This window comes from Aethalodelphis obliquidens, unplaced genomic scaffold (assembly GCF_003676395.1).
Source record: "Aethalodelphis obliquidens isolate GAN/ISIS:26980383/991018 unplaced genomic scaffold, ASM367639v1 scaffold26, whole genome shotgun sequence".
In the NCBI taxonomy this organism is placed as follows: Eukaryota; Metazoa; Chordata; class Mammalia; order Artiodactyla; family Delphinidae; genus Aethalodelphis; species Aethalodelphis obliquidens.
In genome coordinates, this window is record NW_020837970.1 from 6,488,658 (window position 1) to 6,515,427 (window position 26,770).

At 44.5% G+C, this 26,770-nt stretch overlaps 1 protein-coding gene across 4 annotated transcripts in view; it reads right to left on the minus strand.

Moving 5' to 3' along the window:
• MYO1E (myosin IE) overlaps positions 1-26,770 on the minus strand; it is a 205,057-nt gene that overhangs the window by 31,415 nt on the left and 146,872 nt on the right. For all 4 annotated transcript variants that reach the window (XM_027123173.1, XM_027123174.1, XM_027123171.1 and 1 more), the window contains exons 15-22: positions 25,614-25,699; positions 23,355-23,436; positions 17,783-17,889; positions 12,452-12,550; positions 6,589-6,733; positions 2,293-2,407; positions 1,914-2,083; positions 163-308 (exon numbers count right to left, since the gene is read on the minus strand). In XM_027123173.1, the coding sequence (XP_026978974.1) occupies positions 163-308; positions 1,914-2,083; positions 2,293-2,407; positions 6,589-6,733; positions 12,452-12,550; positions 17,783-17,889; positions 23,355-23,436; positions 25,614-25,699 (950 nt within the window). The remainder of the gene's footprint in view (positions 1-162; positions 309-1,913; positions 2,084-2,292; positions 2,408-6,588; positions 6,734-12,451; positions 12,551-17,782; positions 17,890-23,354; positions 23,437-25,613; positions 25,700-26,770) is intronic.

Below are 26,770 nucleotides of genomic sequence, written 5' to 3' on the forward strand. Positions count from 1 at the left end.
AGATGAGCTCTTCTTTGGGAAGAAGAGGAAACTGGGTTCGCTTCATCATGATTTTTACAACTGGGGAGCCTGACTGGGCCTTTCTCTAGGCTGTGTTTGGAACAGCGGTTGGTGATGTTGAGGAGAGACAGGGCTCCCCTGCCCCCAGCGCTGGCCACTCACCTGAGGGACACAGACAAGATCCTCTCCACCTCGATTCTCCGCTTCAGCACCTCCTTCACAAGGCCTTTGTCTGGACCCTGCTTGACCTTTTCTCGTCCAATTAAGTACAAGCATTTGGGAGTAAGAAGCAAGTCTCGCTTTACGGTCTGTAAGGAGAGGTGTTTGAAAAAGTGTCAGAGGGACAACAGTCCACACAAAGGGCATTCGTGACCAGGTGAAGGGACGCTGCTTTAGGTAGTGAACTTCCACTACCATCGGATGGCCAATTCCATTTATCATCTAAGTCCCTCGAGAGCAAGAGGGGACACTGTTCACGATTCTTAGGTTGACATATGTAAAACTGCTGATACCTGACTCTCTCTGACTTACAAAAATGGCAGACCATCAGGTAACACCTAAGGTGTCAGGGCTAACAAACACATAGGACCACCCTACCAATGATCTGCTACAGAATGTTTCTCTCTCAGGGATCCGTGCATATATAAATTTTGTGAGCCCATGAAATGTTTACTTTTTAAAATTGATAAATTTTCATTTCAATGACAATCCTTAAAAATCTAATATAAACATACTGTATTATACTCCAACACTACTTAGAGACGTAAGCACTCATGTTTGCATTCACATCTGCCACCAGAGCAGCTGGTGCCATACTCGGGTTGTAAGGAATGATTGGGTTTTGGCAAAACAACATCATCCTTCTTGTGAAATTAATATTGTTATATATTTTTTTTCCTGACCAAAAAAACAAACAAGAACCAACACACATAAAAAGCTCTTAATGGGCCCCTAAGCTATTGTGGCTTCATATTTCACTATTAGGGTCAAGATTTTATCAGGCAAAAGAAAATGTCTATGGAAAGAGGTTAAAAAAAAAAAAAAATCAGCTGGCCCCCAGTGGCTCTGTGAAAGCCCTGCATAGTCATTTGCTCAGGGAAAGTGGGTAAGAACACTTCACTTTATATTCTGAATCTTTTGATCCAATGAGTCTACTCCTATCAATTTATTCTAAAAGCATCAGAAGACAAATGCACAAAGACATGTGAAAGGATGCTCACTGCCTCCTTTTATTTACCATGGTTTAAAAAAAAAAAAGCCCACTGAGAACAGATTAATGAGAAACTGGTTAAAAATATAGTGAAGTGGGCTTCCCTGGTGGCGCAGTGGTTGAGAGTCCGTCTGCCGATGCAGGGGACATGGGTTCGTGCCCCGGTCCGGGAAGATCCCACATGCCGCGGAGCGGCTGGGCCCGTGAGCCACGGCCGCTGAGCCTGCGCGTCTGGAGCCTGTGCTCCGCAGCGGGAGAGGCCACAACAGTGAGAGGCCCGCATACCGCAAAAAAACAACAACAACAACAACAAATAGTGAAGCAACTGTTGAATGGGATACTATGCAGCTTAACAAAATAATTTATATTGACACATCTATTAATATGGAAAGTTCTCCGTGGCATATTTTAAGAGCAAAACAACCTAGGACATAAACCAGCATGTAAGGTAGATCTCATTTTTGTAAAACTAAATATACAAAATGTATGCCTGCAAAAAAAGTTCTAACGGATACACACAAAATGTTAACAGTGATTGTTTCTGGGTACAGGTGGCTACTCTTCTTTTGGCTTATCTGCATTTTCTAAATTTGTCTACGACGAGCATGTTCTGTTTTGGTAATCAGAAAAGCAAAATTACGAGCTATTTTTAAAACTAAGGAATCTGTTTGGTGACTCTCAGAGGTGGGCAGTCAGCGTGTACCTTGAACCTCCTGTCATACTTGGTCACCGTGTCTGCAAAATCAATCTTCTCTCTCTTGCCCACAAACTGCTGGAGTTCCGGGTGCTCTTCCATCCCTATGTAGTCCCCGATGAAGTTCCTGTTAATACTGTTTCTCCTCCTCTCCTTCTTGTTCAACAGGAGGTCAGAGGCTGCAATTCCCAAAAGGGCAGAGAAGGGGGAAGGATCAGTCCCCGAGAAGGAGGAAAATGCTCAGTGTGGAAAGACACAGAGGAACTCGAAACGAATGCAAGGTTTTAACACACGACATTACATGCAAAGTAAAATGAACTTGTAATTCGTCTAAGTTCAAAAGTATTCTTAGATTTGGTAAATTCATGAAACAAAATGACTACAGTACCCTCTTCTCTCATTTGGACATATTTCTTCCGGGCCACAAATTTCCTCCATGATTTCTGTATCACTCGAGCATACCCATCGTACTTTCGCTCTCTCATTTCTTCTAGAAGAAAGAGCTGTGAATATAGAGAAGACCGATGTGAGCCAATTCACAGGACCTGAACATCACTTTTTTGGGTATTTCAGGGACACTCCGTTTGGCCGAGGACATAAAGGGGAACAACTTCTCAGACTCATAAACAAAGGTGAAAAAATGTGTTTACGATCACTATAGCTTTTATATATACATAGTCTTTTAATATAATATATATTATAATACTATAATATATTCTCTTAACAAAAAACATAGTGGAAAATAGCTGGATCTGAGTGTATTCACTTGCACCTTAATGACGGTGTCTGCCCTGCCTTGTTCATAACCTCTGTGAGAATCAAATGAGTGATTCAGCACTTGTCTACTTATTTCCCACCTCGATCCAAAGAGGATAGTAAGTGGCTTGATCAAATGAGCTCGTGGAGGCAGTTGTCTAGTGCTGCCTATAGCCTCTTACTAGAATTTTCCAGCTTTTGCAAGAGCAGAGGCTGTGCTGCAGTGGAAAGAGGGCTGCCCTCCTCTTGGGTCCACGGAAGTATAGACTTCCTGCCTCACAGAAATCTCCAAGGAGTCACTGGGGCAGGGATAGTAACTAGTGACTGGAGCTGGACTTAAGATGTGTTAGCTAGGACTCAGATTCACCAAGAGGGGCTGGAGACTGTTTCAGTGAAGGGCTCATATCAGACACTGGCAGGTGTTGAGACTCAGGCCACCTTAACGATGAATACTGATTTCTGCACCCCACTCAACAAAGCTCTGGAATAATGAAGATGACAGCAAGCAGCTGTAATGAACCGAGTGCCCACTACAGGTCAGGAACCATTCTAGATGCTTTACACACATTCTTTCATTCAACCACTCAACAACTACATGAAACACATATTTGTGTTATCTCCATTTTACAGATGAGAACACTGGAACTAAGATTGGGTGGGGCTGGAAAGTGAACCAAGGTCTCTGGACGTACAAGTCTTTCTCTGTAAACCTGCATCTAATCAACTCGTAAAATGGTGGGAAACTCTCATTCACCTAGAAAGTGGTTTACATGACTCTCTAGGAACAAAAATAAAACGGACCAAGAAAAACCCAAAGTAATGATGATGAATGTCATTGTTAAAATGTTCCAGAAATAAACAAGTGAACTTGGTTTGAAGGCAGCTGGGCTTGACTTGTCGTCTCTTGTTTGTCTGGGTCTGTACCCTGGAGCCACATCGATCTCCCCCTGACACTCAGCTTCTCCTTCTCACATCCCCAGCTGTGTCAAAACCACATCTCAAACTCCAAATACCAAGAGAGGGGCACTTCATTCCACAGCCATCAGTGCCATATACAATATGCACAAGGAACATAGTTACAAAACAAAAGACTTTTAACAACTGGACAGAATGTTTAAAATCTGAGATTATCTGTTGGTGTTTCTTATCTTGCGTGTTGGGTTGCTGGGTAAGTCTTGTTTTCTTCTTCTTTCCCAGAACTATTTTGGGAGTGTCATAGAAAATACACTTGTGACTCAGAAAGGATGAAGACGCAACCAGTTCCCAGCTTCCTATAGACTAGTTCAAAGATTATCTGGTTTTTAGGTTCTTTCCGAAAGCCATACGGGTTAGAAATCAGGGAGGTTCAAGAAGAAAAAGAGAGAGAGGGAGAGACAGAGAGGAAAAAAAAAAAGCAAAAATCATGGACACATGTAACAAATAAACTAAACCAAACCAAACCCTCTGGTGCCCGATGTCTAATGTGGGTTCTTAAAAGCAAATGGGTTACTTTGTAAATTCAGCACATTTACTATAAAAATCAAGGCGAGATCACAGGGTAGATTTTTTTTTTTTTTTTTTTTTGCGGTACGCGGGCCTCTCACTGTTGTGGCCTCCCCCATCGCGGAGCACAGGCTCCGGACGCGCAGGCTCAGCGGCCATGGCTCACGGGCCCAGCCGCTCCGCGGCATGTGGGATCTTCCCGGACCGGGCACGAACCCATGCCCCCTGCATCGGCAGGCAGACTCTCAACCACTGCGCCACCACGGAAGCCCCACAGGGTAGATTTTTAAAAACGATTTTTCTGTTTTTGGCCTCACCATGCGGCAGGCAGGATCTCAGTTCCCCAACTAGGGATCGAACCCGTGCCCCCTGCAGTGGAAGTGTGGAGTCTTCACCATTGGACCGCCAGGGAAGTCCCTAAAAACCAATTTTTGTAAAAGTATTTGCAATGTCAGGGCTAGATGTGGATGGATGAGTGATGGCGGTGGGGAGAGAGTAGTGATGATGGGATTTGTGTGCGTGTGTAAAAAGATGGGGGAGAGGACAGGCAAGCGATGGTAAAAAGCAATTGGGAGGAAGACACGGAGAAGAAAAACCAAAAATAAATCTTGATTTCTGAAGTAAAATCTCAAAGCTCAACTGAATCAGAAAAAAAAGTGTGAAAAATATTGAGGCTGTTTTTGTGAAAATTTAGCAAGTCAAACAAGTAAAAGTGGGTATAAAACAACAGAAGAGTTCTCCATTGTACCAGTAAATCACTCCATCCTGTTTTAGAAAGAACAGGAACTGTTCTGTGGGTTGCTTAATGGTGTATGACACAACATTTTCATTTTATAATTGGAAATGAAATTACTGTGAAGCTACAAATAACTCAGAGTGGAAAATGCTACCACAAACTTTTCATAAATGGGTTCTATCGATGTGTGCCACTTATTTATTTAACAACCTTTCCGGTTCATAAAGCCATTCAGTTACAACCATTAGCATTTTTGATCTAGGGCTGATCCTGTGAGGCAGGCAGAACATCAATCAGCCATGGGGCCCGTTGTAAAGGAGAAAACTCGCTGCGAGACCAGAATTTGCCTAGAGTCAAGTGTTTCCATTATGACCAACGCTGCAAGTTCTCATGGTATTTCCCCTTGATATGGTGACTAATTTCGCCAAATTCACCAAAGACTCCTGAAATGGAGTCTTGTGATTATTACAGGAACCTCAAGAAATGGGATGCCCAGCCTCGGTTAGTTCCAGCAGTTTATCCAACTTAAAAAGGAGTATCTGGGCTTCCCTGGTGGCGCAGCGGTTGACAGTCCGCCTGCCGATGCAGGGGACACAGGTTCGTGCCCCGGTCCGGGAGGATCCCACATGCCGCGGAGCGGCTGGGCCCGTGAGCCATGGCCGCTGAGCCTGCGCGACCGGAGCCTGTGCTCCGCAACGGGAGAGGCCGCAGCAGTGAGAGGTCCGCGTACCGAAAAGCATCTTGATTAGTTGCTAATAAAACTCTTTAAAAAAAAAAAGGAGTATCTCTGGGACTTCCCTGGTGGTCCACTGGTGAGGACTCCATGCTTCCACCGCAGGGGGCACGGGTTTCACCCCTGGTCGGGGAACTAATAACCCGCATGCCACCCAATGCAGCCCCCCCAAAAAAAGTGTCTTCATTCCACAGCCCCAGAGCTATGGGGCAGAAGAACTGAGGGGCTGGGTTGGGTTCCTGTTCAAACTGAGAACTTCCTGTGGACGGACATTCATCAGGCTCAGAGTGACCACACCCTCATCAGGAAGATTAAGAAGTTCCACTAAATTAATCTGTGGAGGTCTGGTAAGTTTGCAAATTGTTAAACTTGTAGGTTTGAATTCCTTACTGGTAAATATCCCTGTCCTTTAAGCCCGGAGATTTCTCCTTCTACCTATTGGTCCCCTGAAAGTCCTTTCCTGGCTTCCTCATGGTCTTCAAAATACAGTTCTGAGAATTGTCCCTCCCAGGCTCTTCCCCCTTTAAGGAGGAAGCCTGGGCCTGTGTGACACAACCTGCTTGGTGTCACCCAGGTGAGGACGTAGGTTCACCCAAGCCTCCTTTGTGGGCAAAGAAGGACCTATTAGCTTAGGCACTACTGGACACTGAAAAGAACTACTGGGCTCTTCCTATGAGCCGCTTTCCTCATAAGGCTCTGACTGCACAAAAGCACACAAAACACTCCCTGACCTTAAGGTGATGACGTCTAGAGTGGGAGAGAGACTTTAAGTAAGAAAAGAAAACAGCTTTGTAACCATGCTGAGGGCTCTGGGGTGTGGAGAGTGGCCTATGCTTAGACTGGGAGCAGTGGAAAGCCTTCTCTGAAGAGCCCACATTTAAGGCATGAACAGCAGGATGAGGAAAAGAAGCCAGCCACGCCACGGGGAGGGGGCCGACAGGGGCTGCGGGGAGAGGGGTGGCCCTGAGGAAACTCACAGACTCGGGGGCTTTGACGAACACTTTGCTCTTCCCGAGCTGGAACTGGTCACTGTCCATGTTGACGGACTGCAGCAAGTGGAGGACACCTTGTTTCTCGTCCCCTCTCCACGAAGGCCAGGTGGCTTTGGTCAGAATGGCGTACCTGTAAGGACGATGAGGGAGAGGAAGATCAGACTCAGCCTGGACCACCCCCCAAAGGCACTCGGTGCTGCTAGGGTCCTGGCCATCCCCTCACCTCCCTTCCAGGGCTCAGGGATGGACCTCAACAACTGCAAAAATCCACTGGGTCCGGATTGCCCATTTCAGAGCTGCCTCCTAACTCCTTCCTTATCTGACCATTTCCACGCCAAGGCCCTGGAGAAAATCTGCTTTTCCTTTCTACCACTGTCTAAAAATAGCATTCCTGAAGGTCACCAATGACACTTTTCCAGCGAAATCAAACGGTCTTTTCGCGATACCAATTTCCCCTGATTTCTCAGGAGTACTTAACAGTCAATGTGAAGAGTTTTACAAAGCTTCCCGTAAGCAGCTGTTATGATTACGGTGATCAACTTTCATCTTTGGAGCTCTCCGCATCTCGAGTCAGGAGGCCCTGGTGACCGGGTCCTTGGCTATTCTCCAATCTCATCTCCCTACCGTCCTCTGGCTCACCACATTCCTGGGAGGATGGCCTCTCCTTCATGCACATTCAACACTTTCCCTCCTCAGAGCCTTCACCCAGGCGGTTCCCTCTACCAGGTGTGCTGTTCTCCAAACTCCTCAGGTGGCCGGCTCCCACTCAGGGGGTGCTCCCCTTCAGTGACACTTCAAGAGAGGCCTTTGGGGTAGACCCAGGCGAAAATTGTCCCCCTGCTATTCTCTCTCATCGAAAATAATATTTTTCCTTAAGAGCAGGTATCATAATTCATAATGACAGTCATGTTTGCACCTATTTGGTTAATTTATGCCACCCCCATGGGGACAAGAGCTCTGTAAATGGGTGCTCACCCTGCACATCTGGCACCTCACACCATGCCAGGAACACGGCAGTAAGAACTAACATGAAGGGCTCCAACGCTATAGGGCGCGTTCTGCATCAGGTGCTCTTCTTGGTGTGTTAGATCCTTGATCTCATTCTATTCCTACAGCAACCTCATCCAGTTGGTCTTTCCATTTTGCAAAGCAGGAAACACAGGCAGCTAGAGACCCACTCAAGGCTACTTAGCTAGTAGGTGTCACAGCTGGGATGTGAACCCCAAGCTGTTTCTTTCATGACGGCACTACATACAAGGCATGGATTGGTATACAGGGAAATATTCCCTTTAAAGATGATACAGTCTGCTACCCATGTCTATGTTAGAAACATCATAATTACGTAAGAAGCTAATCTAATAGAGGAGACAGAAGCACATTACAAAATGTCAAATACGGAAGGTACCAAAGACTTGAGGTGGAAGGAAGGGAAAGAAGGATGGAGGGAGGGAGGGAGGAAGAAGGGGAAATCAGAGGAGAGTGCGGGTGAGAAATTGGAGGGCGTGGCCTGTGGGCAGGCACATCTAGAACACAGGCAATGAATGGGCCCCAGGCCTCTGAAGAAGCCAGCATCCTCCTTTGTTCCCAGAAGCTACTAAGAGCTCCTAGACTGATTTATGGCATCCAAGGGAGAAGGGAGGCGTGACAAGAAGAGTGGCTCTGCCTTCAGGGTCCAGGGCTCCCTAAGAGGACAGAGTCAGTGCTCATCACAACCTTAGGTCTAGCTGGCTGGGACTAAGGTGATTCTAGGGACCCTCTCTGGTCCTCCGAAATATCCACATCTTGCCTGATAACACAAATTTCCTGGAGAAGCAAATCCTCTTATTCACTAATTAGCGATAAAAAGCTTAAAAGTGAAAATGCCTGGCTGAAGCCACACATTAGCAGGAACACATTTCACATGTGGCATAATGAAGTCAGTTATACAAATTGAGTCACATAAAAATGACCGATAGCAGGGTTGCCATTGGGGGGGACGTGGTGAAGAGGTAGGAATGTACTGGCAATATAAATGGATGAGGGAGAAAGTTCATGCAGGGTATGGGTGAGAAAGAAAAGACCAGACTCCCAAGGTGACAAGTTTCTAAGAGTACGAGTCTGCCTGGCTTGATCTAATCAAATCAAAATTATAAACCAAAAGTATGCTTATTGTGCAACCTCAAATAGGTAGCTCTTTGCAATTCACATTTTCCCCCCTATTAAAATAATGCTGTATTCCTCAGTTGTTTTTTTGGGTTTTTTTCTTTTTTCTTTTTTTAATAGTAAGGAACTTGTTTTGAAGAGACTTTTTCTTCTTCCTTTTCCTGACAAGGCCGCTGAGAGTTTGGGTCTGGGTAAGACATGGGAATTGCCTGGCATTTCCAGAGCGCTTTGACAATGGACCACTTGTGGTAGTCCCCCTGGCTTTCAGGAAGCTTGATGGTATCCTCCTTACTTCCTATTGTACTTCACTGGAGAGACCAGGGCATAATTCTAGTACAATGTTCTCCCACTATGTAAGTACACCCAGTTCACTCGTCTTTCTCCAGGATATACTGGTGGGAATGGGTTGCACGAGGCAATGGTGCACTGCCTAATAGGTTGCCTGTGATAATTCTGGAGAGATGAGGATAATAGCTTATACTCCCTTCATCAAGTATTTTCAGTTTAAGACCAAAATTTCATCTCAAGACCTTTGCACTGGCTGTTCTCTCTGCCTAGAACTCCCTTTCCTGCCCCTAGCCTGGAAGGCTCCTTGTAAGCTTTCTTACAGATGACCAATCCAATGGTTCCTTCTCAGACAAAACGCAGCCCAGCAGACCTCTAGCTGCCGGCACTTGGATTTAAGGATGTTTCTGACCCCCAAGGACACTAAAATCCTGGCAGCCAGCAGGACACTCGCTACACTCCATACCTGAGATAATAAAGGTATAAGATGTTTTAATTACTCACAGGGGATCACAGGATGAGACAGTGACTGGTAGATTCTGGACAAATCCTGTTACATCCCCAGACTCATACACCTTATGGAAAACAGCACTGTCTCTGGAAAAATATTCCTTGCCCATTGACAGATATATGGCCTTGTAGCCATTTTTGAGTGGGAGGCTAAACGTGTACTTTTTATTGAGAAACAAATTTTCCTTCCAAACTTCATTTTTATTATCCTCCCACAGTACTCTCAAATCAAAAGAAATAAGACAACATCAAAAGAGCCTCCTTTTTATGAGACAGGGCTGCCTGTTTGTCTCTTCTGAAGGGAAAAGCCCACAGCAGGAGAGCTAAGAAGGGAGGCATCCAAGGACAAAATCATTTCAGTGGAAGTCTCTCAACACAAAGGGCATAACAGACATGCAATAAGTGCTTACTCTGTGTAAGACACAGAAGAAAGTACCACCCGTGGAGCCATGCAGCTAGCCTGGCACTTGAGAGAGGTCCATATATTATAACCAGGTCATTTCACAGCTCATTTAAGGAGCTGCAGCAAACAAGTAACACAGCCCGCTCAGGGCACCCTGACATTCCTGCCGGGAGAGGAAAGCGTGGACTTCCCGCTCCCCCCAGTGCAGTAGAGCTCACAGTAATGCTTAAGGAAGTCAGGTTTGTCGGTTTGTTTTTCAATAATATGGAAGGAAGGAGGTCTTTCAGAACTGGTTTCTCAAAAACAAACAAAACAAGGTCAGATTAAAAAAAAATCTGATGAGTTTTCAATAGTAATGCCAATTAGAGAGAATCTGCAAATATCGCATAAAGAATTTTTAAGTACAGAAAAAATACTGAAGGAGGATAAAACTATAAACATTTTGGACTTGTTGAGGGCAGGCCTTTCTAAATTAGGGCGAGATGGAGGAAATACTTTTATTTCATTATTTTCTGAATTTAATTTTTTTTCCTCTTAATTAAAAAGGGGTATTTTCAAAGAAATGTAGTTTTACAAAAATTTTAATGATTATCTAAGCCATGGTTCTCAACTAGCTTTGCCCCCCGGGGGACATTAGGCAATGTCTGGATACAGTTTTGGGTGTCACAACTCGGGGAAGATGGGGATGGGGGTGGGATAAGGGGTTGGCACTACTGGCATCTAGCAGGTAGAGGCCAAGGAGGTTGCTAAACATCCTGCAGGGTACAGGACGGCTGTCACGATGAGGACTCATCCGGCCCAAAATATCAATAGCTGAGGTTGAGAAATCCTGTTCTAAACTAGTGTCACCCATCTGCTTAAAGAAGAGCAGAGTCTTTGATAATTAACATTTCAGTTGTTTGTCGGCAAATGGATGCGAGCGTTCCAAATTTACTTTCTCACTTTCCTAAAGACATCTTTTCCTATTGCTCTGCTTACGCTAGAGGTGTAGTGGGCCCTTTAATTCAGAGAGCTGTGTCAGTGAATTTTATTCCTAGTCTAATCAGCCTCCAAAATTATCAGCAATCTTGAATGTGTGAGGACAGAATCAGTGAAGCTTTATTGTATGGAAGGACCCACGCTTTTGCTAAGCCTCTTCTGACCTTCCACACGTGATGACCCACACTGATGAGCAGCAGGTCAGCCGTCCCAATCGCATGGCAGAAGAAACAACATCCCCAAAGGGAAAGCTACTTTATTAGAAGTACTGGATTTCAAAGACAGCAATTAAGCTCTTCTCCATCCTACAACCTCTTTGTTACATACAATTTGAATTAAATAAAAATTTCTTACATCCTGGTCCTGTACCATATACCAGGAAGACATAATTATTTTCTGATGAAAATACTAAATATGGCTTCCTTCTTTCATAAAGGAAATTAAATAGATGTAGAAAATCAGTGTAACTTCACTAATTTAGAGTCATTAGAGAAGTTCGAATCCTAATATTTTAAGGACATTAAATTTTATCCTTTTTAAAAGCAATGCAAAATAAGAACAATTTAGTACAGATCCCGCCAAATGCACTTCAATGGAAATATAAAAATCAGTTTAACTTTATATTTGGACTGTACAAAAAATCTGAGGTTAAATACTTTAAGCTTGTAAATATTTTCCTAAAATTGTCTTCATACTATTAATTTGCTCAGTCAACTTAAATCTCAGTCCATCCCCATGTCACAATTACCATGAACTTCTGAACTGATCTGTCACTCTAAACAGACAGAATACTTGTGGCTACTGATTTACTTACAATAAATAATGCTAAAAAGAACTGTATTACAACTTAACACTAAAAAGACAAATAATTTAAAAATGACCAAAGGGGATGTAAAATGGTACAGCCACTCTGTAAAACAATCTAGCAGTCCGTCAAAAAGGTTAAGCATAGTTACCATTTGACCCAGCAATTCCATTTTTAGTTATGCCCCGAAGAGAAATAAAAACAAATGTCCACATAAAAACATGTACGTGAACACTGGTAGCAGCATTATTCGTCATTCAAGACAGTCAAAAGGTGATGTCCAGCAGCTGATGGATGAATTAAGAAGAATGTGGTATATTGGAACATTGGCGCAAGGGAAAATTATTTGGCAACGAGGAGGAATGAAGTGCAGGTACATGCTACAGGATGATCCTTGAAAACATTATGTGAAGTAAAAGAAGCCAGAAACAAAAGACACATATTACATGATTCTATTTATAAGTCATGCTCAGAATAGGCAGAGAAAGAAGGGTCTGCTTAGGGCCAGGGGTGAGGGCCGAAGAGGGGGCTGATGACTCGGGAAGGGAGATTTTTCTTTTTGAAAATGTTCTGAAATTAATTGTGGTGATGGATACACAACTCTGTAAATATATTAAAAGCCAATGAATTGTATACTTTAAATGGGTGAATTGTATGATATGTGAATTATAGCTCAATAAACCTGTTTAAAACAAAAAAAGAGTCCAGAGTCACCCGTTCATTACCTCTGTAGGAATTTCTGGAAGACGCGCCGATAGGCATAGCCAGCTCTCCTCACTCGAATGTTCTCTTTTAGGCCCAGATACTCTACTTGATGCTTTACCCTACAAAGGAGAGAATGGAGCCAGGACATTACTGGATAATCTTTTCACTCTGTTCTCCCACCCACCGTTCCCCCCAAACTCCCAATTCCACACTGCAGGGAAGCATATTAAAAAAAGATTATAATTTATAGTGTTCAGAGTCTAAGCTGGCCCTCAGGGTGTGTGATATTAATACGTATCTGGTTAACTGAAAGGGTAGAAATCTGATTCAAGAAAATAATTTTCCTTTTTCCCATCCTCCAAATCCCAAACTCACCACCAGCCTTTTCTCTACTAAGGAAAATATACATGAGGTTGCCAGTTAGAGATATCTGCTCATTTTAAGTATTTTTCACAAATACTGGCTTCACCCCAAGCTTTGAGGCAGGGAATGCATCACCCATTGATTCCTTTCCCGTGAACCACATGGAAAACAACGTGCCTCATGTGAAAACATTGTTTCATTCATTATAACTTCCATCACTAGGAAACCTTCTCATACAAATTTTTGTCAACAAGACAACTAGTTCAACATATTCTGTTATGTTTAAAATGTCATGCTTGGGACCTCCCTCGTGGTGCAGTGGTTAAGAATCCACCCGCCAGTGCAGGGGACACGGGTTCGAGCCCTGGTCCGGGAGGATCCCACATGCTGCAGAGCAACTAAGTCCGTGTGCCACAACTACTGAAGCCCTCACGCCTAGAGACCGTGCTCCGCAACAAGAGAAGCCCACCACAGTGAGAGGCCCATGCACCGCAACGAAGAGTAGCCCCCACTCACCGCAACTAGAGAAAGCCTGTGCACGGCAACGAAGACCCAACGCAGCCAAAAATAAACAAACAAATAAATAAATGTCCTGCTTTTTGTATATTCTTGGAGTGCTGTCAACTCCTCAGTAAACATCAACCAGGCTGGAAATGCCCGCTGTTCCCCTGGGTATACCATCTCCTTTCCTCAGAAGGAGCCCTCTTTCAAGACTGTCCTCAGAAGGTCATGGCCTGAGAACTCTACTAGGACAGTTATTTAGAATCCAGGGCAGGCAACTTTGCCAAAGCCAAACAAAGACACATTTTCAACAGGAAAAGAAAAATAAACTACACGCCATAAACTTGTGGAATGAGTAACCCTGTCCACCAAGAACTTCAATTGACCCTGTGATCCCTGACAACGAAGCACACTGCCCTTTCATGGACCCCGACATTCCACGCTCACGGATGAAATGAGACCATCTGTCACACAGTAAACCTGAACCGAGATGAGGGGGCAGACCCCAGGAAGCCATCCTACTAGAAATACAAATCAACACTTGACCAAGGAATACCTTACACTTTGTAAAACCAGTTTACATGAGTGTATGTTAGGAAGTTCTTCACTGCAATTCAAATAAGGGGTGTAATTAAAAAAAAAAAAAAGGGAAAACACCCTGGGGGAAATTCTATGAAAATTTACTGAATAAAATGTAGCACTTTCTTCATTTCTCCAGCTTCTGATACTCCAGTGAATCAGTTCGGATTTTATGAGAAGGTAGCATCAGGGCTGAGGAACTTCCAACCAGTAGCTATTGCAAGATTTCCACATTAGAGTGACAATCAACAGAGCTGGACACGTGGAGCAGGGGAGAGTGTGCCAGGGAGGTTTTGCATTTGGAGGGCAAGCGAGATGTTTTCATTCACAATTATGTTTGCTGGGAAGGGAAGCTGGAGAGAGTTTGAAGTAGGGGGAAGGGAAGCGGGAGAAAGTTTGAAGTAGGGGGAAGGGTGGGCTAAAGCACCCCTTAGCAATACCTCTGCTTCCTAGACTCTCGTAATTTATTATTATTATTTTTAATAAATTTATTTATTTATTTTTGGCTGCACTGGGTCTTCGTTGCTGCATGCGGACTTTCTCTAGGTGCAGCGAGCAGGGGCTACTCTTCATTGTGGTGCGTGGGCTTCTCATTGCGGTGGCTTCTCTTGTTGTGGAGCATGGGCTCTAGGCGTGCAGGCTCAGTAGTTGTGGCACACGGGCTTAGTTGCTCCGCGGCATGTGGGATCTTCCCGGACCAGGGCTCGAACCCGTGTCCCCTCCATTAGCAGGCGGATTCTTAACCACTGTGCCACCAGGGAAGCCCTCGTAATTTATTTCTGACGTTGCCTGTGACACCACCCTTCCACTCTGTGTGTAAAATGAGAGAGAGTCCAGAGTCACCATGCACGAGATGTGAGTGTGGCGTGTGAGGGGGTGAGTGTAGGAGTGACGTAGAGACAGCCGGAGGCAGGATGACAGACGGAGGGAACAGATGTGGGAGAGTTCATTCTGTCAGACTGAAGGAGTCCCACTCTGGATTGACCCTCTAATTTAAAGAGGAAGGAACTGAGGACTCAGGAGATCAAGCGTTTCACTCAAACTAGTTAGTGATAGGCCAGCATCAGGATACAGTTCTTCCAAATCCTAGTCTAGCCCTTTGCTCTAGATCAGCTGTTCTCCAACTATGGGGCCCAGACCATCATCACCAGCATCACTTGGAGGCCCACCCAGAAACTGACTCAGGAACTCTGGGAATGGGACCCAGCGATAAGCCTTCCAGGGGATACTCTGACATTCAAGTTTGAGAACTAGTGTTGTAAGGTAAGAAGCCCCAGACATTTTCTATCTGTTATCCTCTTGATATCAAAAGAGAAAGTGAGTGACACAGTTCAAAAAAGCAGAGGGCAATTTAAGCACATCCAGGGGAATGACCACGAAGGGGAAGTGTCGGATTCCACATCCAGCTCCTTCAGAGGGAATGGCTGGAGGAGCTGAGCGATGAGCCTGCCGAAGAGATCCCAGGGAAACAGGGTGACTGCCTTGAACTAGGAGAAAAGCTGTCACACGGGAAAGTCCCAAGAATGGTTCTTATGGCCGATTAGAGATGACAGTAAAACCGATTTAGAGAAGGACTGGAGAGCTTCCTAATGGCAAGAGGCATCCCACTGTGAACTGGTGACTTAGGAGTGGGCTTCTTATCAGAGCCTGAACATCACCAATGGATAAATATTGTAAGAGGAATCTCAGACTACCTTAAATGGAAACATTTGAGCAATTCAATAGACAAGATGCCTTAGAAACACACATCTACTGATGAGACTAGTCAGAATATTGTGGAATGACCAAATGGAAGGCTGCTGCATCCCAACAGCACCTTAACATGAGAACAAAAGACTCAGGCTGCACCATAAAGTGTGAAGATGCAAAGAAGGACGTGCAGACAGCAAACGCTTGAGCTTGGGCATTTTCCTTCCTGTTTGTCTTTTCCTCCCCGTAAAGGATCAAGCATTGTCTGCCTGCGGTGGGTTAGAAAGGATCTTGCTGGTAGAATGGGAAGTGGACCCATTCATGTCTCTCAGAAGAGGTAATGGGCAGTTAGGAATTATTTTTAAAAACAAATTTATTTATTTTTCTAGTCATGTATTTTTGGCTGTGTTGGGTCTTCGCTGCTGCACGTGGGCTTTCTCTAGTTGTAGTGAGTGGGGGCTACTCTTCGTTGCGGTGTGCGGGCTTCTCACTGCAGTGGCTTCTCTTGTTGCTGAGCACGGCTCTAGGCACACTGGCTTCAGTATTTGTGGCACGTGGGCTCATTAGTTGTGTCTTGCGGGCTCTAGAGCACAGGCTCAGTAGTTGTGGGGCACGGGCTTAGTTGCTCCACAACTTCGTGGACCAGGATCTTCATGGACCAGGGCTCGAACCCGTGTCACCTGCATTGGCAGGTAGATTCTTAACCACTGCGCCACCAGGGAAGCCCACAGGAGCTAGGAATTTTAATCTTGGTCTTCCTGTTGGAGTTTAACCCTGACTGAGTCACCTGATACCGAGAAGAGTCTATCTATCTTTTTTTCCAAGAGAGAAAAGAAAAAAGATCGTAATTCCAGTATGTTCGCATCCATGTCATCTGGTGACAGTGGCAGGACTTCTCTCTCTAGTCCAAGTCACCCACAGGGTCTCTCTCCAGCCCTGCTTCCCATATTCCTATGGACAGTAGGAATTTTCCCAGCTGGATACAAAAAGTATATTCTCCAGTCATCATCTTAACATGTTCCTCCTCAACAGCCCCACTGCATCCTGCAGAGGCCACAGTGCTAAATGCCAGGTATAGGAGGAACAGGGATTGCTCAGAAGTCAGGGAGGAGAGGGCTCACTGCATGCTTCTATGCTGCACATCTCCCTTTGGCTGGTTCCCTCCTAGAGACTCACGCTGCTCATCAACACTGTCCTCGGGGGAGTACAGAGCCCACAGCCCCTGTGCTCAAACGAGCAACTAAATGACAGATTGTTGTTTTTTAATAAATTTATTTTATTTATTTATTTATTTTTGGCTGCGTTGGGTCTTCACTGCTGAGCGAGGGCTTTCTCTAGCTGCGGCGAGCGGGGGCTACTCTTCGTTGCGGTGCGTGGGCTTCTCACTGTGGTGGCTTCTCTTGTTGTGGAGCGTGGGCTCTAGAGCACAGACTTCAGTAGCTGTGGCACACATGCTTATTTGCTCCACGGCATGTGGGATCTTCCCGGGCCAGGGCTCGAACCCATGTCCCCTGCATTGGCAGGCGGATTCTTAACCACTGTGCCACCAGGGAAGCCCCAACAGATTGTTTTTTGTTTTTGTTTTTTTGCGGTACGCGGGCCTCTCACTGTTGTGGCCTCTCCCGTTGTGGAGCACAGGCTCCGGACGCGCAGGCTCAGCGGCCATGGCTCACGGGCCCAGCCGCTCCGTGGCATGTGGGATCTTCCCGGACCGGGGCACGAACCCGTGTCCCCTGCACCAGCAGGTGGACTCTCAACCACTGCGCCACCAGGGAAGCCCCCGACAGATTGTTTTTAACCAGCTCTTTGGAACTTCACTTCAACCCTGAGCTAAGCATTCCAGGCCACATCCTGCGTGTGCTGATGAGCTGAGTGCATTAAAAATGTCTACACAGAGCCTCAAACTAATTTGAAAACCATCCTGACTCTGCTGTATTAAGGTTTGCTTTCTTTTTTCCATCTGTCCCCAGACTAGCCAAGATCAACATAAATCGCTAATTCTGAACTGAAGGGCACTGCTAACATTTCAGGAAAAAACAAGGAGGGGAAAAATATATCTACATAGGCTTCTTCCTGAAAAAGTTAAGACACAAAACACATTGGAAGGCAATTGAAACTGCTCCTGCCTCGGGCATAGGAGGGCCCAGCTTGAGCAGAGGGGAAAACGGGGTGGGACCATGCAGGTTGGCCTTGACCTCCTGTCTATGTCTTCACCATACCTGCTTTCCTCCCAGTCCTTGGGCTTCTTGGTTTCATTGGGTTTGATGCAGCGAATGTAGTGAGGTGTACATTTCATCAGGGTGCTCACAAGGTCATTGGCTTGTTTCTAGAAAGGAAGAGTAACACCATTTAGAAACATGGAACTTGCCCTAAAGCAGACCAACTTTCAAAGGAGACCTGTGTGCAGATGTACAGCTAGAAATTCATCCTCATGACAGTTTGTTCATTAGGCTTAACTCGGGCCTACTACACTTTCTTAAAGCTCTACTCACTGTTATGGTGATTTGAACACTCTCAAGTGGGTTTGAAATTAGATTTTTGAAAACGATGAGGTATTTTTAGTATAGTTAATAAAATAAGACCAAAAAACCCCACCCCCAAACCCAGTAAATCCTCCCATATAATTCTTTTTAGGAGAAACAGGGAAGCATGCCAACTGTTAACAAATTTAGTTCATTTTATGTTGACTGACGGCCTTTGCAAATACATTTTTCTCATAAACTCTGAGGGGAAGGGAGGTGCAGAAACGTATTTGCAAGGATAGATCATCAAAATCCCCTGTACTCTTTTCAGGCAATCTAACCAATGAAGAATCACCTTATTAACATGATGGAAATTCACAATTAAAAAGTGGGAGATACATAAAAATCTCAGAATTCATAAATCTTTTATAGGCCATTTCATTCACCTTCCTCCTCAGCATGTCCTTTTCCAAACCTGCTGACTCACAGCCCTTTCAGTGTGGCAGGAAACTTACTCTTTCACGAACTAAAATATTCAATGTAAAATCAGCTCTTACTACCTGTGCATCGGGTACCCACGATGGAACTGGGTTCAAGAAGAAAAAGCCACATAAATAAAGCTGAACTTGCTTATGAGGTATTTCAAATCATGAGTGCCACAAATGTTGTTTGAAGAAACAGGAGCAGAGCCCACATCAGCACTCCCAGCACCACACAGCTGAGCATACCCTATGGATCCAATCATGGGGCACACATGCAACCTCTCATTCTAAGCAAATCAGCACAAAGAGAGAAAACCTCTAAAAGAAAATAGAGGAAAGGGATCTCCAAAGCCAGAAAACCATTACAAAGTCAGCAGAAGGGATCTGCCTGCAGTAGTCAACCCTCTCTCAATTAGGACTTTTCTCTTTTCATGGGTTTGGGAAATCTGAAACCCTTGAGAAAAACTCTTGGGTATATTCAAAGCAAAAGTTCTCTGTTTAGATGTGCAGAATATGGCATTCTTTGCAATGCTTGGAAGTCAGGGCAAAGCTGCCGAGGTTGTATGATCAAAGCAAAGCTCTACGATAAAAATGTAAATTGACTCTCGTCTTCCTTGTTGATGAGAGAGAGATTGTACTTGAGAACAAATTTAATGATCTTTGCAACACGTAAGATGAAGCTGGGGAGGGACGGGTTATAATAAAGCTTTATTTTTTAAGTTCCCAAACTCTTAATTTTTATTTTTAATTTTTACGTATAACTTAGCAGACTCTTTAGTCCTAAGCATTTAGGAGCATACCTTTTCAACTTAGCATAAGAAAACACAGGGGGCAAGTTCGACTTAAGTTTATATGACACTTGACATACTTCTTTCTATTGAGCTATTCAATAGCTCAAAATAGTAACGGCTAACAAGTACTGAATATGCTTCATGGGCTAGACACATGGATTTTCTTATTTATGCCTCAGAATTTTAAGAAGTAGCTTCTTACAATTATCATTCCCATTTTTTAGATGAGAAAACAGGGCCTTAAACAAATAAAGTATTACTCAAGATGATATAACTAGTAAGCAGAAGTAAGGCTAGAACCCAAGTCTGTGAGCTACCAAGTTTTTTTCTTAACCACAATGCCATCCTCCTCCTTAAGGAAGATATGGGATAATTTAGTGTGATAACAAAAGGAATTAACTGGGTGAGTTAGGATTAGAGAGAAGCCTTTAGGTTTTGGAATAATCATTTTGAGCAAACAGGAATATATCTCAACATTATCCTGTATTTAGCTATGGGTCAACTTTAAATGCCCCCTGAAGTGGTTGGGAAGCAGCAGGTTGGATTTACTCTGGCTCCAGACAAGAAGAGGCCATGAGTTAGAACAGAAAGCTACCAAAGGCACTTGCCCTACAAGGGCAGAGGCTTGCCTACAGAGGCTTGTCTACTTGCCTACAGTAGCAGGCATTAAAATATGCAGACAGGGGCTTCCCTGGTGGCGCAGTGGTTGAGGGTCCGCCTGCCGATGCAGGGGACACGGGCTTGTGCCCCGGTCCGGGAAGATCCCGTGTGCCACGGAGCGGCTGGGCCCATGAGCCATGGCCGCTGAGCCTGCGCATCCGGAGCCTGTGCTCCGCAACGGGAGAGGACACAACAGTGAGAGGCCCGCGTACCGCAAAAAAAAAAAAAAGAAAAAAAAAAAAGTGCAGACAGGACAGTGAGAAAGGCTTAGGGTGACAGCTCCTCATTCTACCCTCCACATAGATTGTTAGCAAGCCTGAATTGGGATCCTGGCTCTGCTCTTTGCGAGCTATGTTGCAAATCACTAACTTTCTTTGGGCCCCAGTTTCCCCATCTGTAAACTAAGTAGGTTGAACTAGAATACCTCTAATTTAATCTGAAGGGTGGAATAGATGTTCAATGTCTACGAGTCCAGTTACCTCACGGCACTCGCGTCTCTCATCATATCTGCTCCTGTAGAGGCCCAGTCTCACTTAGATACAGCTGTAGCCCCGTCCACTTTGCCAGCTCTGAGCTCCATTCCCTCCATCTTTGGCTCTAATTTCAAAACCGGTCCCTTTTAGCCACAACAACGTAGAATTTAGGAAAGCCTCAAAAAGGACATGTTATTAAGGAAAGAATACTCTTATTTATAAACAAAGATAGTGGGAGTTCTCACCAAGCAAATATTCTATTAATTAAATCCTACAGAACAGTTTTAAATTTTAAGGAATTAGAATACAATAAGATTCCCAACACTAAAACTACCTTGAACATAAATTTAATTTTTCTTCCAAGGAACTCAGGATCCCTTTAAACGTTTAACCTCAGGGATATCATTAAGATGATACTTAGTTACTATATATAAAATAACCAACAAGGTCCTACTGTATAGCACAGGAAACTATACTCAATATCTTGTAATCACCTATAATGGAAAAGAACTTAAAAAAGAATACATACATATATACGTATAACTGAATCATTTTGTTGTACACCTGAAACACATTGTAAGTCAACCATACTTCAATAAAAATGAAAAAAGAAAAAGATGATACTTAGCATCTGCAAAATATTGTAGACATGAAAGGTGTAAGAGATTGGGCCATGGCTATACATCTCTAAGAGGTGACTCAGGAGACATAAAACAGGGAGAATCTCATTCCTACTTGGAGGCAGAGGGTCAGACAGGCAGAGGTCACACAGCTCACCAAGAGGATACCATTGGTGAGAATATGCATAGTATGGTCTCCCTAGATGAGCTGGCTGACTTCAGGCTGACCTCCCCAGACCATAGCAATCCTGAACATTTTGAGTACACCCGGAAGGTGGCTATTTTGAGCATAATACTAGACAAGAATATGAAGGGGTCAAGTCTTCCAAGGAGGAGAAAAATGCTCCTAACACCACCCTGCTTTTTATAGGGAATAAGTTGGACTGAGAATCCAGACCACTTGAACGTGAGTCACTGCAGCCCTGATGATCTGGGCCCCTTGGATCTGAATGTGACAGTCTTGTGACTGGATTTTCCAGCCTGGAGCTAATCCTGATCCAGGACCTAGAAGTTAAAGCTTGAGTCAGAGCTTCGTGCAGACGTCAATTATCTGGGGCCTCGTGAGAACCGCATCTCCTCCCTGCCGTCAACTCTCTGCCCCAGTGAACTCAATCCAGACACTGTCCCAGGACTACTGTAGGTCTCAAGTTCCTGGAACATGACTGTCCTTAACCCCAGAGGACTCTACCCTCCAACTCAAAACCCTACCCTCTAGCGTGCGCCTGACTTCCTGCACAAAACCTGAAGCTCCTCCGGATGGAAGCGACTCGTGGCTGTGATGTTCCCTTTATTTCACGCAGGGCTTATGCCCTCAGAGGCTGGGAAGACAGCCTTCCATAGGTGCAGCACTCGGAGAAGAAAACGCTCGTGAACAAAACAGGCAGCAGCAACCGTGGTGTTCACGGGGCCGGGGTTATCGGAGGGCACTGTGAGAAGGACATGCAGGATCTGGACACACAGAGCCACACAGGGGGATGGACAGTCAGAACAAGCACATCAAGTGTCCACTGAGAATTAGGCAGAGATGAAGAAGCGTGGCAGAGAGGGAGGGGACAGATGGAGTAGTATGGAACAGGAAAGCATACACGGTTTGGGCTTATTATGTTTCAGGCAGTGTGTGCCTTAGAGGGACGATGGAAATTAATCACCACAGTACCCCCCTGAGATAGGTACTGAAATCTCTACGGCAAAAGAGGCACTGAGAGTTTAGGTAACTTGCTGGCGATCACATGGTGAGGGATTTGAACACAGGTGACGAGCCCCAGAGCCCTACCTACTCTTAATCACTCAATGATTCCATTGATTATAAAGACAGGGTGGTATTTAATTGGTATGATTCTTTAAAAAACTGTATTTAATATACACTCTACTATATATAAAATAGATAATCAACAAGGACCTACTGTATAGCACAGGGAACTCTACTCAGTACTCTGTAATAACCTACACAGGAAAAGAAACTGAAAAAGAATGGATATGTGTATATGTATAACTGAATTACTTTGCTGTACACCTGAAACGAACTCAACATTATAAATCAACTATAATATAAAATAAAAATTAAAAAAATATAATAAAAATATAAAATAAGAAACTGTTTTTAACTGGTATAATTAAATAAGAAAACGTTTAGTGACTGTTTTTCAAAAAATTACATGATGGAGTGTGTTTGACACAACCTCTAAATTCAGAGAGTAATTAGGGACAACCGATTTCATCACACAGCGCCTCCGATAATTCAATGCACTCTCCACGAGAGGCTCTCAAGAAACACTAAGAATTCCTCTGACTTTGAGACACTGTGAAGCCCAGATGCCTGTAATTCACAGAAAGGAGGGCCCACAAGACCCAGGGCGGAACGTGCATGAATTCCCCATATAAGACCCAGTAGAATTTCAGGTTCGTAAAGTTCCGTAATTGGCAAGTTCTGGGGTCTGGTCTGGAAAAGCATCATCAAAATCCAAAATGTGGCTCTTGATCACAAAATCTCTCTGACAGTTTAATGTGAATTCTCCTAGATTCAGTATAAAGCCACTTCCTCTTAGAAAGTAACTGATTATCATCTGCTGACCATTAAGCTATGAGGTACTTAATATCCATTTGGGGTTTCAGTTCAGCCAAGTCAAATTCACCTGCATCCTGTAACCCGTTCTCAAGCAGCAACGTTACTTCTGGCCATCTTCTGTAACGAATCTGTTACATCTCCCTGACCGCATCCTGGCCCAGGGGTGTAGTTCCTGACGCCTAGAAAACCCTACCTCTTAATAGGCATCCATAAATTTCCCTATTAAAATAGAACAAACCTTTATTTTGCTTCCAGCAGTAGTTGGGCGTCCTTTCTTGTCAGCCTGCAGATTTTCCGGAAATAAAGACTTTATAAAAGGTCTGGAAAAGGAGAAAGAGAATGGATTAGCAATCAGTAAGTACCTTGGGGGCTGGAAAGCCTGCTTCCATAGAGAATGGAGAGAGTCGTCCAGAAGCACAGAACCTTGGATACAGAATGGCCATCTGACTCAAGCCATCAAGTTGTGACCCGGGAGGAAAAAAGCAATGGACACAAGAAACGGAGAGAGAGAATTCTAAGACAGAAGCATCTTGGAGTCTAGACCTGAAAACTAAAATTTTAAACTCTGCCTTTCAGATTTCCCCACCCACTAGAACTGAGATACACCTTGGCAACAGGACACAACAGAGGGGGGTCAGTGTGGGTTTTCTGAGTCAAGTAAGATAGACCAGAATGCAGGGATTTGTATGAATTGTCCAGATCCAATGCAGATTCTGCTTTGCTCCAAAGCAGGGTTTCTCAGTCTTGGTGCTACTGATATTTGGGATTGGATAATTCTGTGCTGGGGCCTGGGGCTGCTTTACACACTCTAGGATGTTTCACAGATCAGTGGCCTCTGCCCACAAGATGTCAATAGGGCACTGTATCAACCCTCCCTCCCCTCAAGCAAAAAACCTAGACAAAACGTGTTTTGAGTATGAGCAATTTTAAGTGCAGCTAATCCACTAATGCTTTGCCTGCTGAATATGCAACTTCATTAGTAGTTGTAACTGAGCTACATCTGTCGACAGGCCTGCCTCAAAAGGCACAGGGGCAGGGACAATGTCTTAGTCACCTTAGCGTCCCTGGTGTCTGGAACAGAGCCTAGTACACAGTAGGTGCTCAATAAATATTTGCCGATTGAATGAATGAATGAATGATGTGATCCATGTAAATCAGGAATCTTCCACTCAAAGGAAATTCCCCCTAAATGACTTATTGGGCATCACGGATTTTCTAGGAAGTCTCCACAGCATTCTACTTTCATAACCTCACCAGACACAATTATAGATTTTTTACAGCACATGTGTTTACCAAACAACAGACCATGTCTACATGACAGGAGTTTTACATGGAAGTATCCATAGCTCTTGAATTTTGCAGTAATTTTAATAATTAAAAAACCTCTGAAAGCATGCCTGCACCTGATTTTCATAAACTCCAAAGCCAGGACTTGTGGCTTACCTGACTTTTTAAGAGCAAATAGATTTTACGTTTTGAGAGAAGAATCTCCGAAGTGAGGGGTGTGAGTGCCATGAAAGTGCAGGCCTGGGGAGATGAGGGCCAGGGAGGAGTGGAGGCTGGAGGGAGGGGAAGAGGGTTAAACGGAGCAGAACTTCGAACCACGGACCAAAAAGGAAACTCAGTTTTGCCTTCATTGAAGTCAGGCCTTTTCTAGAAAATTATCAGGCTTGCAGCTGTTGATCAAAGAAGTTAACCTTGATATTATGATAGTTGAAGTAACAGAGACTAAAATGGCAACTATTACTTGGAGACAGCTCTAAAACTTGTAAAATCTGGAAGACTGTGCAATATTGTACTTGCCAGGCATGGACAGGCCTGATCATGTAAGTGACATCTCACATCATTACCCAGGACCACGGGGGACCTTTGCACGGAAGAGGCAAGGAAAGGACATGGCAAAGCTGGCCCTGGTAGCTCCAGCAGCTTGCAAGGAGGATGCCCCCACTGCTCTACGCTTTTAGCTTAGTCAGGGTCTTGGGAGCTAAAATGGATCTCTGAGTGCCCCTCCCTGAGTTCTTGAGCCATTTCCCAAGGGCTTCAGCAATTCAGGTTAACTTCGGTTTAGCTAAGCTATTAGCATTTTCAAAAACAGAGGGAGAATTCTTGGGATGATGTCCCGAGGGCAAAGTGTCACAGAGCCAGACTGTCTCACTCTTAGACAGTCAGGCACAGCCATCCCAACCCAACTCCAGAATGGGCACTTCTCCCTGATAAAACCATTGAAAATGATGAAACTGGGGGCCCTGAAGGGCATGCAGATAGCACTTAGCACGTGGGGTGGGAAGTATCAGGGGTACAAGGGAGAGACTAAGACCGGGGGAGGGGGGGAAAGCTGTTTTGAGAAGCTGAATTGTCTAATGATAACCCAGACCCAACAGCACAAGGAAACGTAACGCCGACCATTCGAATGTCACACGTTTGTTCTAATATTTGTTCTAATATTGAAAATCTGGTCAAACCTCTATCCCGTGTCGGATAAGGCAAACACACTTACAGCTCACTGCTCTGCATAAGTTCGATCAGATCCATAAACAGCACATCACGGTTCCGCTCACAAAAGCCATCCATGTCATAGGATACCTGGCCAAGAATGGAAAGATATCGAATTTTATCCTTTACGTATTTCATTGAACAAAACATCCAAGCTGGCATGGCTGTCCTCCAGAGAGTGTGTGTATTTCCAGATATAACAATTGGGCTTTCATCCCGATCTGTCACATTAAGGCTGTGCATGTTTTAACTTGTTAGATGACTTCAGCTGGCGATGGCCTGGAGATGCTGACGGATGGTCTCTGGCTGCTTACACGATCCAAATAGTACGTGACCAGGACCCCAGCTCTCATGATTACACAGCCCTTCTTCGATGGATCTATAGGCGTATGTAAATAATACACTTAATTCTTCCTCTAAATTTTAGGTAAGATGGAGTAAAATAAAACTCTCTGTGCTCACTAACGCACTGCAGTGGGCCATGTCATCTGAGGCTTTTCGATCTCTCCTACAAATGGTGTCAGAGTTAGATCAGTTTAGTTGAAGTCTCATGCTCAAGGACCCTCCTTAGTTAATAAGAGACTTATTGGGATGAAGGGTGAGACCAATGAATTTCCACAGTACTAGGAAGTCCCCAGATATCATGACATCAATTTACTTATCTGTGTATCACCAGTACACACACAAAGCTTGGTACCCAGTAGCACCCAGTAATCACGCATTTTATGAGAACCCCAAAGTGAGCCTCTGGTCCTTATGTATACTCCCAGGGAGGATGGGCAAGTAAAAAATGCAAGCTTGTGATTGCATAAGAGGCGAGAAAAAATATCATTCCTTCAGCAGTTCATATATAGGTTGGGGCTTCCCTGGTGGCGCAGTGGTTGAGAGTCTGCCTGCTAATGCAGGGGACACGGGTTCGAGCCCTGGTCTGGGAGAATCCCGCATGCCGCGGAGCAACTAAGCCCGTGAGTCATAACTACTGAGCCTGCGCTCCGCAACAAGACAGGCCGCAATAGTGAGAGGCCCGCGCACCGCGATGAAGAGTGGCCCCCGCTTGCCACAACTAGAGAAAGTCCTCGCACAGAAACGAAGACCCAACACAGCAAAAATAAATAAATTAATAAACTCCTACCCCCAACATCTTTAAAAAAAAAAAAAAAA